This window comes from Hetaerina americana, unplaced genomic scaffold, assembly GCF_022747635.1.
Source record: "Hetaerina americana unplaced genomic scaffold, ioHetAmer1.1.p SCAF_135, whole genome shotgun sequence".
NCBI classification, from domain to species: Eukaryota; Metazoa; Arthropoda; class Insecta; order Odonata; family Calopterygidae; genus Hetaerina; species Hetaerina americana.
In genome coordinates this window covers 704,924-720,239 of record NW_027286459.1, presented here as the reverse complement: position 1 = coordinate 720,239, position 15,316 = coordinate 704,924, and the positions used below count along the sequence as shown (strand labels likewise).

The window sequence follows — 15,316 nt, the reverse complement described above, 5'->3', positions numbered from 1 at the left end:
TGCTCAAAAAGCTTGCTACAAAAGCAACATAATTAATTAATGTAAAAACAATTTCCATTCCCATTACAAGAGAGGGGTAATTGAATTTATACCTGTTTAAGTTGTCCTAGATATAGAATGGCTCCCTTGAAACCATCCAATTGCATTAGAATAAACTTTTCATATGTTTTAATATTTTAAACTGCGAGATCGCGTAAACACTCGAAGAACGGTATCATAGTGCCGCTCATATCCGCTCTACGACTAAATTCATGGCTATCGTCATTATAGGATAGAATATAAGCGAAGTAGAGCTAAAAATATTATAATGTTATTAAATAGATAATGCCGACAATTCATTAGTGAATGAATGATTATTCTACCGTGTAGACAACGTTTAGAAGGCATTTCTGAATCTTGCGAACCGGATCTTCAGAAAGAATGAACTGAATTTTGGCGAGTTGATTCATTTTGAGTTCTAAGGATACCTGATGCCATTCCAAATCTTTCCTCACATTATGAGTTATCGAATATTCTTTTATCCGCAATATGAGTGTATGTGTTTGATTGCGAGGGATCTGTGTACCTGTGTGAGTAATATTGTGATCATCTCTCACCAAATGATTCGTTCATATTAGTTAACCGAACACCATACGTATCGAACTACTGGAAAAACATAAGAAGATCGAAACCCATATTCCAGATATCCGATTGCGTGTGTTATGGACTGATCCCCTCATCATTATATTTCAGGTGCTTTTTCACGTAATACGTGTAAGAGATAATAATTTTTCAACCAAAGTTGTATGGTTAATCATCCAGAGATAATTAAAACTTTGATAATGGATGATAAAGTTGATTATGAAGTTTGCAGACTTTGTTTAAAAAATGACGAGCAGTCGATCGATATATTGGATGAAAATAATAGATTGGATGACTCGCTGAAAAATACTGTTGAGGATTTAATAAGTGTCCAAGTAGGTATAATCGTAATGTGTGGCATCCTATTTTTAATTATTTCTGGTGGGGGATTTTCGAGCATTTTGTTATTAATATATGTTTTTTTCAATATGTTTCAGGTTTTCAAGTCTTCAGCTTTTCCGTGGTTGGTGTGTTCTACTTGCCGGGAGAAGCTTATGAGTTTTCAGGAATTCAAGCGTCGAAGTGCCGTGTGTGTATATTTTGTCTACAATCGCATCCAAAAGATCTCCCCCCGACTTGCAACAAAAGACAGGATAACTAAAATAGATGAGGTCAGTTGTATTATTTAAATTAAACGATGTGATTGAACGTAAAATCTTTCTCCAAAATTATATGGTAAAAACCATTGTCGTACTTATATCTTCATGGTTATTCATTCGAAATGGTTTGGCCAGAATACTAATTCATGAAGTATGGAAAGAGGCATTGTGATTTTGCTATTTAACGCCTCGCGTGAAAGAGGCCGACATTTAGAATGGCTTCAGGCGTCAATTTATGGAAGTGTTTCATTTAAGGAAATGAATACTTGCAAATATCACATATATTTTTCATTGAACACGACCCGAGTTTCGCCCTGATGATGACTTTTTAAGTCGAAAACCCTGGTCGTGTTTAATAAAAAAAAGATATGTGGAATAACCAATTATTTATTTTCTGTTCTGAGAGGCCTCTCATTTCCACAGTCTTTTGAAGCCTCTCATTTCCACAGTTGTTTTCTGCCATCTCCAATTATTTGCTTGTACACTCCTGGCCTTCTTGCATCAAAGAGGCATGCCATTCCCTACAAAAACCCAGAAAACTTTCTTATATTCCCAAAAGACCTCTTTCTTTATTCAACCCAGTTTCTATAATCCCTCCCTATGACCTGTTGCTAGATTTCAAACTTGCTCCATCGGTGCCATGGATTCCCTTCTGTGTCCAACACCTTATTAAATGACTACCTTCCTATACTTTTTCCTGCATTTTTACAGGTAATGGTTTGTTGCAACAAATGTGCCGTGAATGCTGAATATGTGAGCATCACAACTTAGCTCTAATGCTATAAAATACTCACTGGTTTCTGGTGTACTGGGTAAAAGGGCAATGTATGGCTGGTCTAATAGTAATGGGATAGTCCTAAACAGAAGTAAAACTCAAAGATGTTGTTTTCTCCAAGGAAATGTGTTACTTATTATTTTGACTTAAATGTAAGGTGTTTGATATCCTTTTGGTAAAGAATTGAAAATATATCTTCTTTTAAGGCATCATCTTGACTTTTTTTTAAGTTGGATGAAAAAAATCATGCAGGTATTTGAAAACTAATATCAGTTGAACACCAGATATCAGGTTTAAAACACACTTTCAGTTCAGATGTCTAAAAACTGTTATATTGCTAGAGCAAGTTTCACTCAGTAACTTCTTATTAAAATATAAGCTCAGGTACATTATTTTCATTTAATTTAAGTATTTTCATTGCAGGAATGTCATAAGATTATGAAATATGTTATCAATGTAATTGTGTGCATTGCATACCTTGTATTTAACATTTTTCAATATTAATTGTGCATTGTGTATATAATATACTTATCTGTCAGTGAGTTTTGCTAGGAATAACCACAGAAGCTTCAATTGATAAGTAAGAGTTCATGTTTTCAAAATAGTAAAAATGTTAAAATATCCATGTACAATCATGAAAAATGTCTATGGTAGCTAAATGACCAACAAACGCCAATGTGTACCAAAGTGTAATTAATGCATGCATAGTTTTTCATCAAGCACATAAAAGAAATAATTTCTATCTCATGTTTCAGAAATGGCATAAACCTTGTTCAAGATTATTTTATGCTTTTCAGTAAAAACAAAGTACCCAACTCTAGTGCTTCTTTTCCATCTTTGGTGTAATGAAATTATTCAAATAATTCAGGATCAGTTTTAATATAAACATTTTGCACTGCTGACAAGAGGGTCTGATTCCCAGGACATCTCTTTTGGCAATTTCTCTGATTCACCTAAGATATGTCATTCTTAAGAGGATGACAAATGTCTTTCTTGGAGATTGCAGGTGGCACAAGAAAAGAATCTGACCCCCTTCTCTGTACAATACCCTGCTAATGGCTGAAATTTACATGACGCATCAAAGACACTTGCTTATGGCTTACACATGGGGCTTAGCATTACTTGAACTCTACCATGAATTACTAAACTGACCTTACTTGTGAATGCTGTTTTTATGGTTATAAGGAGGAGAATGATGTCCCAGCTCTTGATGAAAAGAATGCAAAAAGTCCAGGAAAGGATGTGATAGATGATGCATCAATTAGTTTGTTGGCCTTGAGTTGTGCTGTGGATTCTGTTGATCATTCAGTGCAAATGGTTGAGCTGAAAGACACCTGTGAAGACAGCAGTCTGCTGAATTGCACATCTAATAATAATTATAATGAACAGAAAATACAGGTGAGTGAATTAAGCAATGATGAATTTCAGTCATCATCAATGTTGTTTCATTAAGTTGAATATTATTGTTTTTAAATTTAACACTTATTTCTCAGGCAAGGTTATAAATTGCATCTTTATTCTGTTTGTGTCCTTTCAAATGAATCTGTTAAAGTGTTGGACTTCTTTATAATAATCTGTATTCAATGAAATATAAATAGTAAATGCTCAATAATTTACTACTGTCAATGACAAGTGTTATGAGCATCATGCAATAATTGACTCTCAAATGGTTCTCTTGCTAGAATGACATTAAAAAACTGGCCTGATGGATTTTATGCACTGATACTTTTATTATGAAATGTTTACCATCAGCTACAGTCTTAATGTGTTTGTTTTGCATTAGATTGCTGAAGATATCAAGGAAGAGGTTAATGACAATGCAGTCACTAGTTATGCCACTGACATGATGGCTGTGGATGTACAAGAAAATATGATCTTTGAAAAAGAGGAGGTCGACATTGCAAATGGATTTTCTCTTGTTCCTGAATCAGATGTAAATTTGTCAAACATTGCTTCAGCACAGGAATGTGGCAATCATTGGTCTGACAATGAAGATTCAGGGAATTCTGTGAGTCAACATACTTGTGTTGTTTGTGTTTTTAGCCATCTTGGGCATTGAATTCAGTGTCATTCTCAAAGTTACTTTGATACTAATTGATAATTTACTTATAATATGATATGGCTTGAAAGCATTCTCTGAAACAAGGAGTTAAGATGATTCATTTTATTATTTATAAAGGACCGATTTTAAAATTTACTTGATGAGGAAAGATGTTTTAAACAATTACTTGGGTCAGTTAAATCATAAATTAATTTGTGATGTCATTTAATTGCAAAAGGATATGATTTATGAATACTCAAGTATTATATAAATAGGCATACATTAGTTTAGTTTTCTAACCATTTTGCCTAGATCATTTGGCTCTACCTTCCATTTTCTTACGCTATCAAATGAATACACAAACTTAGGCCATAATAACTTTATTTTGCAAAATTTAGATTACATTGATTTTGTCTCCATTGAAGTACTATCCTTTCCTTGCTTATATCTTCTGTTTAATTTTCTATGGTTTCAAGTACCCTTGGAAATTCTCCTAAGTCAGGTTTTTTGCTTTTCTGGTCTTTTCTTGCCTTATTGTGTCTGTATCTTCCCATTGATGCCCCTCATGACATTTTTGCCTTTGAAAAATAAGAAAATGTTGCAGGAAAAGAGATGTGGCAAATATGGAAGATAATCATGGTTGGCGATTCATTGTTTTGCCAGGGAATTGTGAACTATCAATGCTGAATTTGCAGGTGCATTGTCAAGATGAAAGATCCATCTCTGAGATTTGTTTAAATAGTGTGCACTGTTGATGTACATACATTCAGTTCATCAGCTATCGTTTGGACAGTTTTTTAGCAATGGGTAATGGCAGTGAAATACACATTATCAATATTTTCATCAACACAGATAGTTGAAGGTTGTTCTGGACTTGCATCATCTGTTGTATCTAGTCTGCCATTTGAAAATGTTAACCCTCTTAGTGCGGCGGGGATTCCAGGGGTACTAGTTAAAGGTGCAAAGGGTAATTTGAGAACATACTACCTTGATCAAAAAGTTCCCGGAATAACCACCGTGTGGCGCTCCCATCGTTCCGATTTGAGTTCTGTTTTTTTTGTTAAATTGGTACATCTGTTGTTGATATTCCCTTTAAATCTTAGTGTCATAACTTGACATTTGCCAAAGTTACGTAGCCAAGAGTACATCTATCATTGTGTGTGTTGGCGATTTTTTACAATTTCAGAAATGGATTTAAATTTGCAAAAACGAACTTGTATTAAATTTTGCGTAAAAAACGGATTTAGTGGCGCACGGACGTTGGAAATGTTGGAAAAGTGTTTCGGCAACGATTCTCTAAAAAAAACGGTCGTTTACCAGTGGCACGAGCGGTTCAGAAGTGGTCGTGAGTCAATCGAAGATGATGAACGCAGTGGCAGACCATCGACATCGAAAGTCGGTGAAAAAATTGATAAAGTAAAAGAAATGTTGGTCAATAACCGCAAATTAACCATCAGAGAAATAGCGGAGGACTTGAACATTGCCTATGGATCCGCCCAAGACATTGTGGTTAATGATTTGGGTTTCCGTCGTGTAGCAGCAAAGTTGGTGCCAAAAGACCTCAATTTCATGCAAAAAAGAGACCGTGTTGACGTCGCAAAAGACATGATTTGCGAGGCTGAATCCGATCCCACATTCATCAAAAGGATCATTACTGGAGACGAGACGTGGGTTTATGAGTACGAGACGCAATCCAGACATCAGGCAAGTGAATGGCGTTCACCAAATGAGCCGAGACCAAAAAAACCACGTCGTTTTCAGTCAAAAAAGAAGGCAATGCTGACGGTTTTCATGGATTACAACGGTGTAGTGCATCATGAATTTTTGCCAGAAGGCCAGACAGTAAACAAAGAGTATTATTTGGGCGTTATGAGACGTTTGCGTGAAGCAATTCGCCGAAAGAGACCAGAAATGTGGGCAGAAAACTCGTGGATTTTGCACCATGATAACGCACCGTCGCACAGTGCTATCATTATTCGTAATTTTTTGACGAAAAATGCAACAAATACCATCCAACAGCCACCGAATTCACCTGATTTGGCTCCCTGTGACTTCTTTCTGTTCAATCGAGTTAAAAAACCATTACGGGGAACGCGTTTTAGCAGCCGAGAGGAAGTAATGGAAAAATCGCAGGAAGCACTGATGGACATACCGAAAACCGACCGTAACTTTTGCAAATGTCAAGTTATGACACTAAGATTTAAAGAGAATATCAACAACAGATGTACCAATTTAACAAAAAAAACAGAACTCGAATCGGAACGATGGGAGCGCCACACGGTGGTTATTCCGGGAACTTTTTGATCAAGGTAGTATATCACCTTAGGAATTATGAAGTTATTTGTTAAATATCCATATTTAGTTTTTTTATTTTAAAAGAAAATATTGTAGTTAATAATGATGTAATACATTTACATCATCTGAAAAATAAATGTAAATATTAAAGTATTACAAATTTGAAGAATATTTTTTTAGCAATAATATTTCGATTTATAGACCCAATACTAATATTTTTTTTCAAACATCTTTCAATAAAACTACAATATTTAAATATAATAAAGAGTCAAAAAGACATGTAGAAAATATTATAAATAAATAAAGAAAAACCAGTGAATTGTAAATTTTTTTTCAGCCTCTGCATAGTTCGATTTTGTTGAAAAGGCTGATCTCACCTGAGTCAAATTCGGACTTTTCCCCTTTCCTTGAGACTGCGGCAATGTGCTTACAATCTAAGGCCGAAAAAACAAAGTTCTAACTTACAGAGAACTGCTGACAATGTAATCCAACACACAATTGATTAGATAAGATGGACGGCAAGAGAAATCAAAATGATTACAAAGCGGTGCTCTTATTTCCATCGTCTCAACAAAGTCTGAATAAGCAGGTATATATCAACACCACGACACCATAACACATTCAAGAGATTACAGATGAAAACAGATTTGTAGCCTTTCAGTGGCTTTTCATAGTGGAAAGATTGCTCAGAAAAAAAACAAGCAAACAATTAGGCTGAGCTTCCCGACATATACAAAACTGAATGAAAAATTATAGTAATAAATATACTTTTTGAAAAGCGTTTAAAATTGCTAATAAAAAATTAAAAAAATACTTATGTAATTCTATGAAATTCAACCTATGGATAGCACAAAAACCATAGATTATCAAAGAAAAAACTATAAGTTGCAGTGATTTTAACAATAGCCTATGCAAGAGCTGATATATCAGCCCACCACACTAAGAGGGTTAAATATACTGAAAAATGGATATTTCATTCAGGGAATCATTGCTGTAAATAGCTGTAAACATGTTGTCTGGTTTAGTCTGTAATTTCAACAGATTCAGGCTTGAGGTCGTGGAAGTTCATCATAATGAAATAAGGACAATTTGCACTTTTCCACAGTTTATATCACATAAACTGTGGAAAAGTGCAAATTGTCCTTATTTCATTAGTCTGTAATTTGTTGATAACTTATACTACACTACAACAAAAAACCTGATTTTGATTCATTGCTGGATGATTTTCTTAGTTTCTATTTCTGACAAACAGTATAAATGAAGATATCAGAAAGGAACATAACTGGCACCATACACACAGCTTGATGGTATGCCAAGCACCCACAGATTATTGTCTCTCAGGCAACTAGCCCTGCTAGTGGGTGGGCCTATAGTCTACCTCATCTCTGCCAAATTGTACCAGTTCACCATTTATTGTAAAACCAACATATTTGATTTTTTCAGTGAAAAGAATAAAGAGTTTTGCAATTTGTTGCAACATTAAACTACTAGCCTCTTCAAACAGATTTGAACCTGACATTTAACTGAACTGTAAGCCCCTGTCAATCTCTGCTACTTCAGCCCTCCTTTCATCCAATCCAATATTCCTATCTTCCATATTCATATCATTACTTTCATAGAATTTATCCCAGTTCATACCACAGTCTTTAACCTTCCATTGCCCATTAATGTACTCTGGATTATTTTATATTCCTTTTTTCCTCATTTGGATTCCTTACCACTATCCCCTCCTCCCCTTCTCATATCTTTAACACATTGTAGTTTTTCACCCCTCATTCCACTTTATCTGAAGAAACCCTCAAAAGGCCTGCTTTATCAATTATCTGATTATAGTGTTGGTGAAAAGAATGTAAATACTTCTATCAAACATTGTTAATCTATAAAAATGCCTAGTTTTTATTTCATTTTCATGGTTGAACTCTATCATGCCCAAACTCTTGTTTAGTTAACTTTAAATATGGGCAAAGTTAATTTCAGTTGTTGCTATGTTCAATTCATGAGAGTTAAATTTTTGATGATAAAAATCAATTGGTTTTAATAAAGTAAATTAAAATTGAATGTATATTATTTAATATAATGTTATTATTAAGTAAATGAATGCAAAATTATTATTTCAGAATTATATATGAAATATGCTGCTTTTAAAAATATAAATTATTAAAGTTGTTAGAGCATTTGCTTGATATTTTGCAATGTCTTTAATGTCTTTATTATTTGTCTTTGATCTTCCAGGATGATTGGAAATTACACTTGTCCTCTGATGAGGAAGTAAACCTTAAAGAAGAGTGTGATGGTGACATTCCTCAGGAAAAAGGAGGTTTGGGAGGAGAAATGTTGGAGGTACAAGGTAAGGATGGCTCAGAACTCTGCTGTGTATTCGCTTTTGATACTTTGCGGTGATATTGAAATGTTGGGGATAAAGTGTTGGCTTGCCACAGAAAAGTGGTGGCAATATCTTGGTTACTCATAAAACTCAGTGAAGTGAAACAAGGAGTCTTCCAAAACTGCTGTTACAATCAAACAATGATTCAGTGAAACCTCACAATGCAGAATACTGCAATCTGATCTGATAATTTTTACCACTACAGTCAGTGCAATCTTTTTTCTGTCCTGCCTGGAAGTTTTTATTGTAAATATTTTAAATAAATTGAATCATTGATGAGCAGGTATTGTTATTTTCCTCTGTTTTCTCAATGCATTACAATATGAGGATCTTGTTTATGCTCAATGTCAGGTGAAGCATTAACATTTATCTGCTAAGCTTTTCTCTTTACAGATAGACTATTATGATTGAGGTGAATATGTAGTGTCACTCATAAAATTACCTTTTCTCAAAACTTTATTATATGCCTTTAACCAAAGGAAGGATAAATCATCATGCCAGAGGTGTCAATAGAACCCATGTATACTTACTTTTTCTTTAGATCTATTATGTGTCATCTATTTGTCATTTGTCTTATATATTTTTAGTTTTACTATGTCTATTGTTTGTCAGGGACTTTTTACCTTTTGTATTTGGGTCAAGTAGCAGCATTTTATTTCTATTAATTTTCTTCTTTGCCCAAAAAAAAGAATTTCCCATTTATGATATTTTTCCCTTAAAGTCTCTTCTATATTCCTCTTTCAATGCTCTGCAATATAAGTATGAAGGTGGTTTAATAAGTACCATGTTATAAATGAAGTAACCATTACTTCATAAACATTTTTTTTCTTTTTCAAAATAGTCCCCTTTTAGAAAGATACACTTCTATCAATGTTCTGGCCATTTTTTTAATCCTATAAAAATAGGATTTGTCAAACTTCAAAATATGCCTCTGTCTTGGTGATGACTAACTTGTTTGAGCTAACTCTTTTTCCCATGAGCCATTCCTTCATGTTTAAGGAATACGAAAAGGTTGAAGGGAGCCAGATTGGATGAATATAGGGTATGCGGACGAAATTCATAATGTAATTCATGTAGTTTGGTGTCGACAACTCTGGATGAATATACTGGTGCATTATCATGATAAAACAGCACCTTCTTTTTTGCCAAATGCATCCATGTCTCCATTTTTTTGTTAAAGTGGTCCAATTACTCACTGTAGTATTTCCTAGTGATTGTTGTTCCTTTTTCTAAAAAATCCAAGAGGATGACACCATTTGAAACCTAAAAAGCCATCGCCACAACCTTTCCAGCCAATCGGACCATCTTTGCCTTCTTTGGAGTAGATTCACCGAGAAAAATCCATTGTTTTCATTGTTGCTTAATTTCTGGTGTGTAAAAATGAATCCAGGTTTCATCAACAGTGATAATTCAATGCAAAAACACCTTAGGATCTTGCTGAAATTGCTGCAAACACTGATTTGAAGTATGGCAGCCAGATCAGCTAGTTGTCCCCCGTGAGAAATCGCGGCATCTATTAGGCGAACAATTTTTTCATTACCAACAAATATAAAGTGTTAATTGTTGTTCCGGTTGTCATACCCGTGGCCCCTGCTACTACAGCAGGTGCATAGGGTGGCATCAGGTAGATAGATGGAAAAAAGATGATTTGCATATTTATTTGAAATTAAGGACCAGGATTTTATCTTTCATTTCATGTGCATAATAGCTGTGAATTATCAGTGAAAAAAATTTCAAGTTTTCAAAACTGATACATTAAAACCATTTTTAAAAACTAGAGTGGAACAACAATTATCTGCCTATTATCAAACAATGTATGGACTTTCAGCGAAGAACATTTCCAGTAAAAGATCAAAAAATGCCTTGATTTTAATTTGTCAAATTTACTGCCTCACAATAGATCTTGGTGATAATATGCTTCTGAAAGTAAACCAGTTAAGAGAACACCTGTTTGTTTTCTGTGCAATGATATTAAACAGACTACAAAAAGAAATTTAATGAATCAATAAGATCAGCATTAGATAGTAGATTTGCTTGGTCCTGGGATTTCAGTGCACCTAAATTTGGTGCAACAATGATTACTACTTCTGTACTTGTACTGCTTCCTGCTGATTTCCAGTGACATCACATATCACTATTTATCATTATAAGGTTTCTCATCTTTATCACAGTTAAACTTCTTCGGATTGAGAAAATATAATGATTCCTTCAAAAACATTGTCTTCATTTTGCTTTTATTGATACTGGGCCAAATTTTCATCTATCTTTCCATCTTAAGTAGTTATTGTTGCCATTTTAGGAAATAAAAGGGATGCAACAATTTCAGAGCGTAAAAATCATTCGCCTTGACTGGGACTCGAACCCAGATCCCTCAATATCCGGTCGAGTGCTTACGTGTTTAAAGCACTCGACCGGATATTGAGGGATCTGGGTTCGAGTCCCAGTCAAGGCGAATGATTTTTACGCTCTGAAATTGTTGCATTAAAATGCACATTAGCGGATGACTCCGTTAAAAGTTACTGTTGCGGCATCTCCCGCAGTTTCTTTGGAATTTGTCAAAGGGAAAACACCATACGTGTTTAAGGTTGGCTTTTAACCTCGTGGACAGTGGCGCCTCGCGCACGACTACGAATGCATGTGACATTGTATGTACGGTATTTCGTCATAACATCTAGTTCCTTTAAAAGCCCCAAAATTTCAGAGTTTAAGAGGACGCCTCGGTAGCTTAAGTGGCAAAGCACTCGACCGGATATTGAGGGATCTGGGTTCGAGTCCCAGTCAAGGCGAATGATTTTTACGCTCTGAAATTGTTGCATTAAAATGCACATTAGCGGATGACTCCGTTAAAAGTTACTGTTGCGGCATCTCCCGCAGTTTCTTTGGAATTTAATAAAAGGGATATTTTCCATTCATCTCTAATATTTTCAATCCTGATATCAATGCACAAGTTAAATCATAGAGGAAGTACCAAACTTAGATCTGTTGAAAAAAACCAGGCATTGCATGTACAATAAATTGCAACATTTGCCTTGTCTAAAAAACAATATGAACTTAGTAATTTTCTAAGTTATAATCCCTGATGATGTCTCCAAATATATATAGTTACTTACGAATATGCAATCTCCAACAGAAAGTGATTTTTGAGATGTCTCCTGAGTTTCATTTCAGGTTTCACAGAGCCTGTCCAGTTCCGTGCAAGGCATGTGGACAGGTATTGTAGTGTTCTGAAATTATTTGCATTGAAGGCTTTTCTTAGCTCACAATAATAAAATATTACTGCCCATTGGTTTACAGGAGACCTATCAACAGCATTAAAAGCCTTTAAATGATGATAAATCTTAGGTGAGGCCCCTTTTTAAGAAGCTAAAAAGTCAATAACTACAAGATGTTTGACATGCATTAGCATGGCACTAGAACACATATCCATATTTCAGCTTCTTGAAAAACACTGGATGAATAAGGAGACCTCCAACCTCCATATGACTGTTGAAAGGGAATGTTTTTTCCACATGCCCCCAGGAATGCTTCTGAAGGCCATTTTGTTTGTGCCTTGTACACTTCTGTGCTTTTTCGTAGTCAATTCTTGTAAATAATTTTATATATACAAATATTTATATGGGAAAGGAACTGGCCTCCCTACTCTGACGTGTGAATTTCACTTGCTTTAAAATAGGGTTTAGTACTGAGGGAACTCTACTATCACCTACTTAACCAAACTTTGGGTCAATTACTGTGTTTATGGTTTCTTAAATATTCATATACTATCTGATGAAGACAAAAGTTATTCATTCCAGGACTAACCCATATCATTGCCTGACTCTTTCAGATGGTTGCCAAGTACAAGATGATGAGTGGACAGATGATGTAGGAAATCAGCATTTATGTCAAATTTGCAAGAAGTTATTTGCAAAAAGAGAACTTCTCAAAGCTCACATGATGTCTGTCCATGTTAAGGAGGAGAATCGACTCAGTTGTGACATTTGCTCAAAGATATTTAAGTGTGTAAGTGACCTCCGTGGGCATGTTACATCAGCACACATCATGAGAAAGGATCACCATTGCCAACAGTGTTCCAGAAACTTCAAAAAACTGAGTGAACTAAGAACCCATAGGTTGACACACAAAGATAAAAGGCTGTACAAATGTGGATTTTGTTCAAAGGGTTATACTCAAAATGGTAATTTAAAAAGGCACATGATGTCTCATACTGGTGAGAGGCCATATATATGTAATCTATGTTCCAAGGCATTTTCTCAGAAACAACACCTTGACATTCATTCCTTGACACACACAGGTCAAAGGCCATTCAAGTGTGAGTCGTGTCCAAAATCATTTATCCAAAAGTGTGATCTTCAGAGGCACATATGGACACATATTGGTAACAGGCCATTTAAGTGTCAATTGTGTACAAAATCATTTACTCTGAAACAAAACTTGAACAGCCACATGCGGACACACGCTCAGGAGAAGCCCTACAAATGTTCCATGTGTCCAAAGGCATTCAGTCAACATGGAGTTCTTACGAGACACATCTGGACACACACTGGTGAAAGACCATACAAATGTGGGCTGTGTCCAAAATCATTCACTCGCAGACATCTGCTAAAGAATCATTCTTTGACACACACTAGTGATGTCACCGATGATCAAAAGTATTTAAATGTATAAGCAACCTCACAAGACCAAGAAGCTACAATAAATAATTGATGTTCTTTATCTCCACATTAATTTCCATCTTTCAAAAACTGCTAAGAAGACATAAATGACTTTCGATAGAATTCTGAAGATTGATTAAAATACTCTTTTACTCTTCCCACTAATTCTCTCATTATGTCAAGAAGCCTTAAATATGTGCTTGTTTTAATTATAAATGAAAATGTAACCATTCACAGCAATTATTACATATTTACATGTAAATATGTCATACAAAAAAATTCAGTCTATGTAATTGGAAAAGTTGATATTCAGGCCAAGGTTTGGTTAAGTAGGCAAGGAGAGAGTTCACTCAGTAATAATGCCTGACTGTGAAATTTCCTTGTCAGGGATGGGAGGGCAGTTCTTTTTCCTGTGCCAGTTATGGTTTCCCATGATTATCTGGTGCATAAAAAATCATATAGCTTGCATGGAGCTTCAGATACCAAGAGTGGCTTCCTTGGGAATTGAGCCAAGGCCCTCCAGTCAGTATTTCAATCCTCTATCTCCTATTCTCTCAAAAAGTACTTAGAAGACAAATGATGTTTACTAATATGCTGAGAATTGATTGAAATACTCTTAAACTACTCTGACCAATTCCCTGACTATATCAACAAGCCATAAATATGGACCTGTCGTAATTTTGAATGAAAATGTAAACATTTGCAATAATTACTTCATATTTCCATGTAAATATTTCATAAAATAAGGGATTAATATTGAAATTTCTTTATTGATAAGACTTAATTCAGGCCAAAGTTTGGTTATGTAGGCAATATAAGAGTTCACTCAGTAATAATGCCTGTCTGTGAAATTTACATGTCAAGGATGAGTGTACATTTCATTTGCTTGTACCTGTTTATGGTTTCCAAGGTCACATAGCTTGTGTGGAGCTTCAGGAACTAAGAGTGGCTTCCCTGGGAATTCAGCCAAGGCCCTCCAGTCAGTAGTCCAACCTACTGTCTCCTAGACTTCCAGGATCTGCATTATTGGATGTAAAATGATAATATAATGAAAAATTAAACTACTATCACTTAAGAGTAAGACTTTTACAAATGTTTTAGATCCTCTATTTCATTTTTAAATTGTTCCCTATGTCAATGATTACCATATTGTATCATTCTATGGACATTCAGCATATGAGGTTTCCACTGACAGGTTGAAACTGTGGAAATTTTGGCAATGGCTTTAGAATTAATAATAAAATGCCAATTTCAATGTGGCATGAATTCAGTTCTTTTTCAATAATGTAAAAAGTGCTGCAAGCAAGTTATGAAGCAAATTTAATCTTATTGTGTAGCAACTCATCAAAATAAAAGTTCAAGAAGATCTAATTGAGTGAATTCATTTAATTTCAAATAATTATAAAAATAAATAAAATCACTTACAAGCATTTAAATTATGTCTATATAAAATTAGTATACCAGACTACATAAATCAGAATGAAATTTATTTTATAATGACAATATCTACAGTATTTTGAAATTGGTTTTTCCAAAATATTAATTCTGAAATTAATTCTAAATCAATTTGGTAGTTTCACACATAAATGCAGACTGTCAAAATGTCATTTTTATATAAACCCATTTAAAATAAGTCAGAGATATATGGCCTTGCATGGAAATTCTTAGCATAAATAAAGACCGGGAATAATGATATCATTGAAGTTTAATTTTTAAGATTGTTTTTTATAAACTAATAAGTGGTGAGGACATGGTTGAGTCCACCAGATCTAGCCAAGAAATTGCCAGGAGAAGAATTTTACTTGGAGGCTCTTAATGGGCAAGGAATGCCATTAGTGAATCATGTGATTATTCAAGGACCTTCTGGGATTTTTATTTTTCAATGCTTCCTATGTTTTCCAGAGCAAAAAGGAATTCCCTGCAATGCATCCAAACCTTCTTTATCAG

General features: G+C 34.7%; 1 protein-coding gene across 1 annotated transcript; it reads left to right on the top strand.

The window, feature by feature from the left end:
• Positions 1-1,934: 1,934 nt before the first annotated feature.
• Positions 1,935-14,458, top strand: LOC139686238 (uncharacterized). The gene is made up of 5 exons (XM_071583400.1): positions 1,935-1,973; positions 3,181-3,393; positions 3,779-4,003; positions 8,564-8,678; positions 14,280-14,458. Exons 1-5 carry the CDS (start codon positions 1,935-1,937, stop codon positions 14,354-14,356), a joined length of 669 nt encoding a protein of 222 aa, XP_071439501.1. The 3' UTR covers positions 14,357-14,458.
• The last annotated feature ends 858 nt before the right edge of the window (positions 14,459-15,316 follow it).

Bases quoted from the DNA above. Each gene is read 5' to 3' on its own strand.
- LOC139686238 (XM_071583400.1), top strand. From the start codon at position 1,935: ATGGTTTGTTGCAACAAATGTGCCGTGAATGCTGAATAT. The intron at 1,974-3,180 runs GTGAGCATCACA...TATGGTTATAAG, and splicing joins GTGCCGTGAATGCTGAATAT to GAGGAGAATGATGTCCCAGC. The intron at 8,679-14,279 runs GTAAGGATGGCT...ATGGTTTCCAAG, and splicing joins AGAAATGTTGGAGGTACAAG to GTCACATAGCTTGTGTGGAG.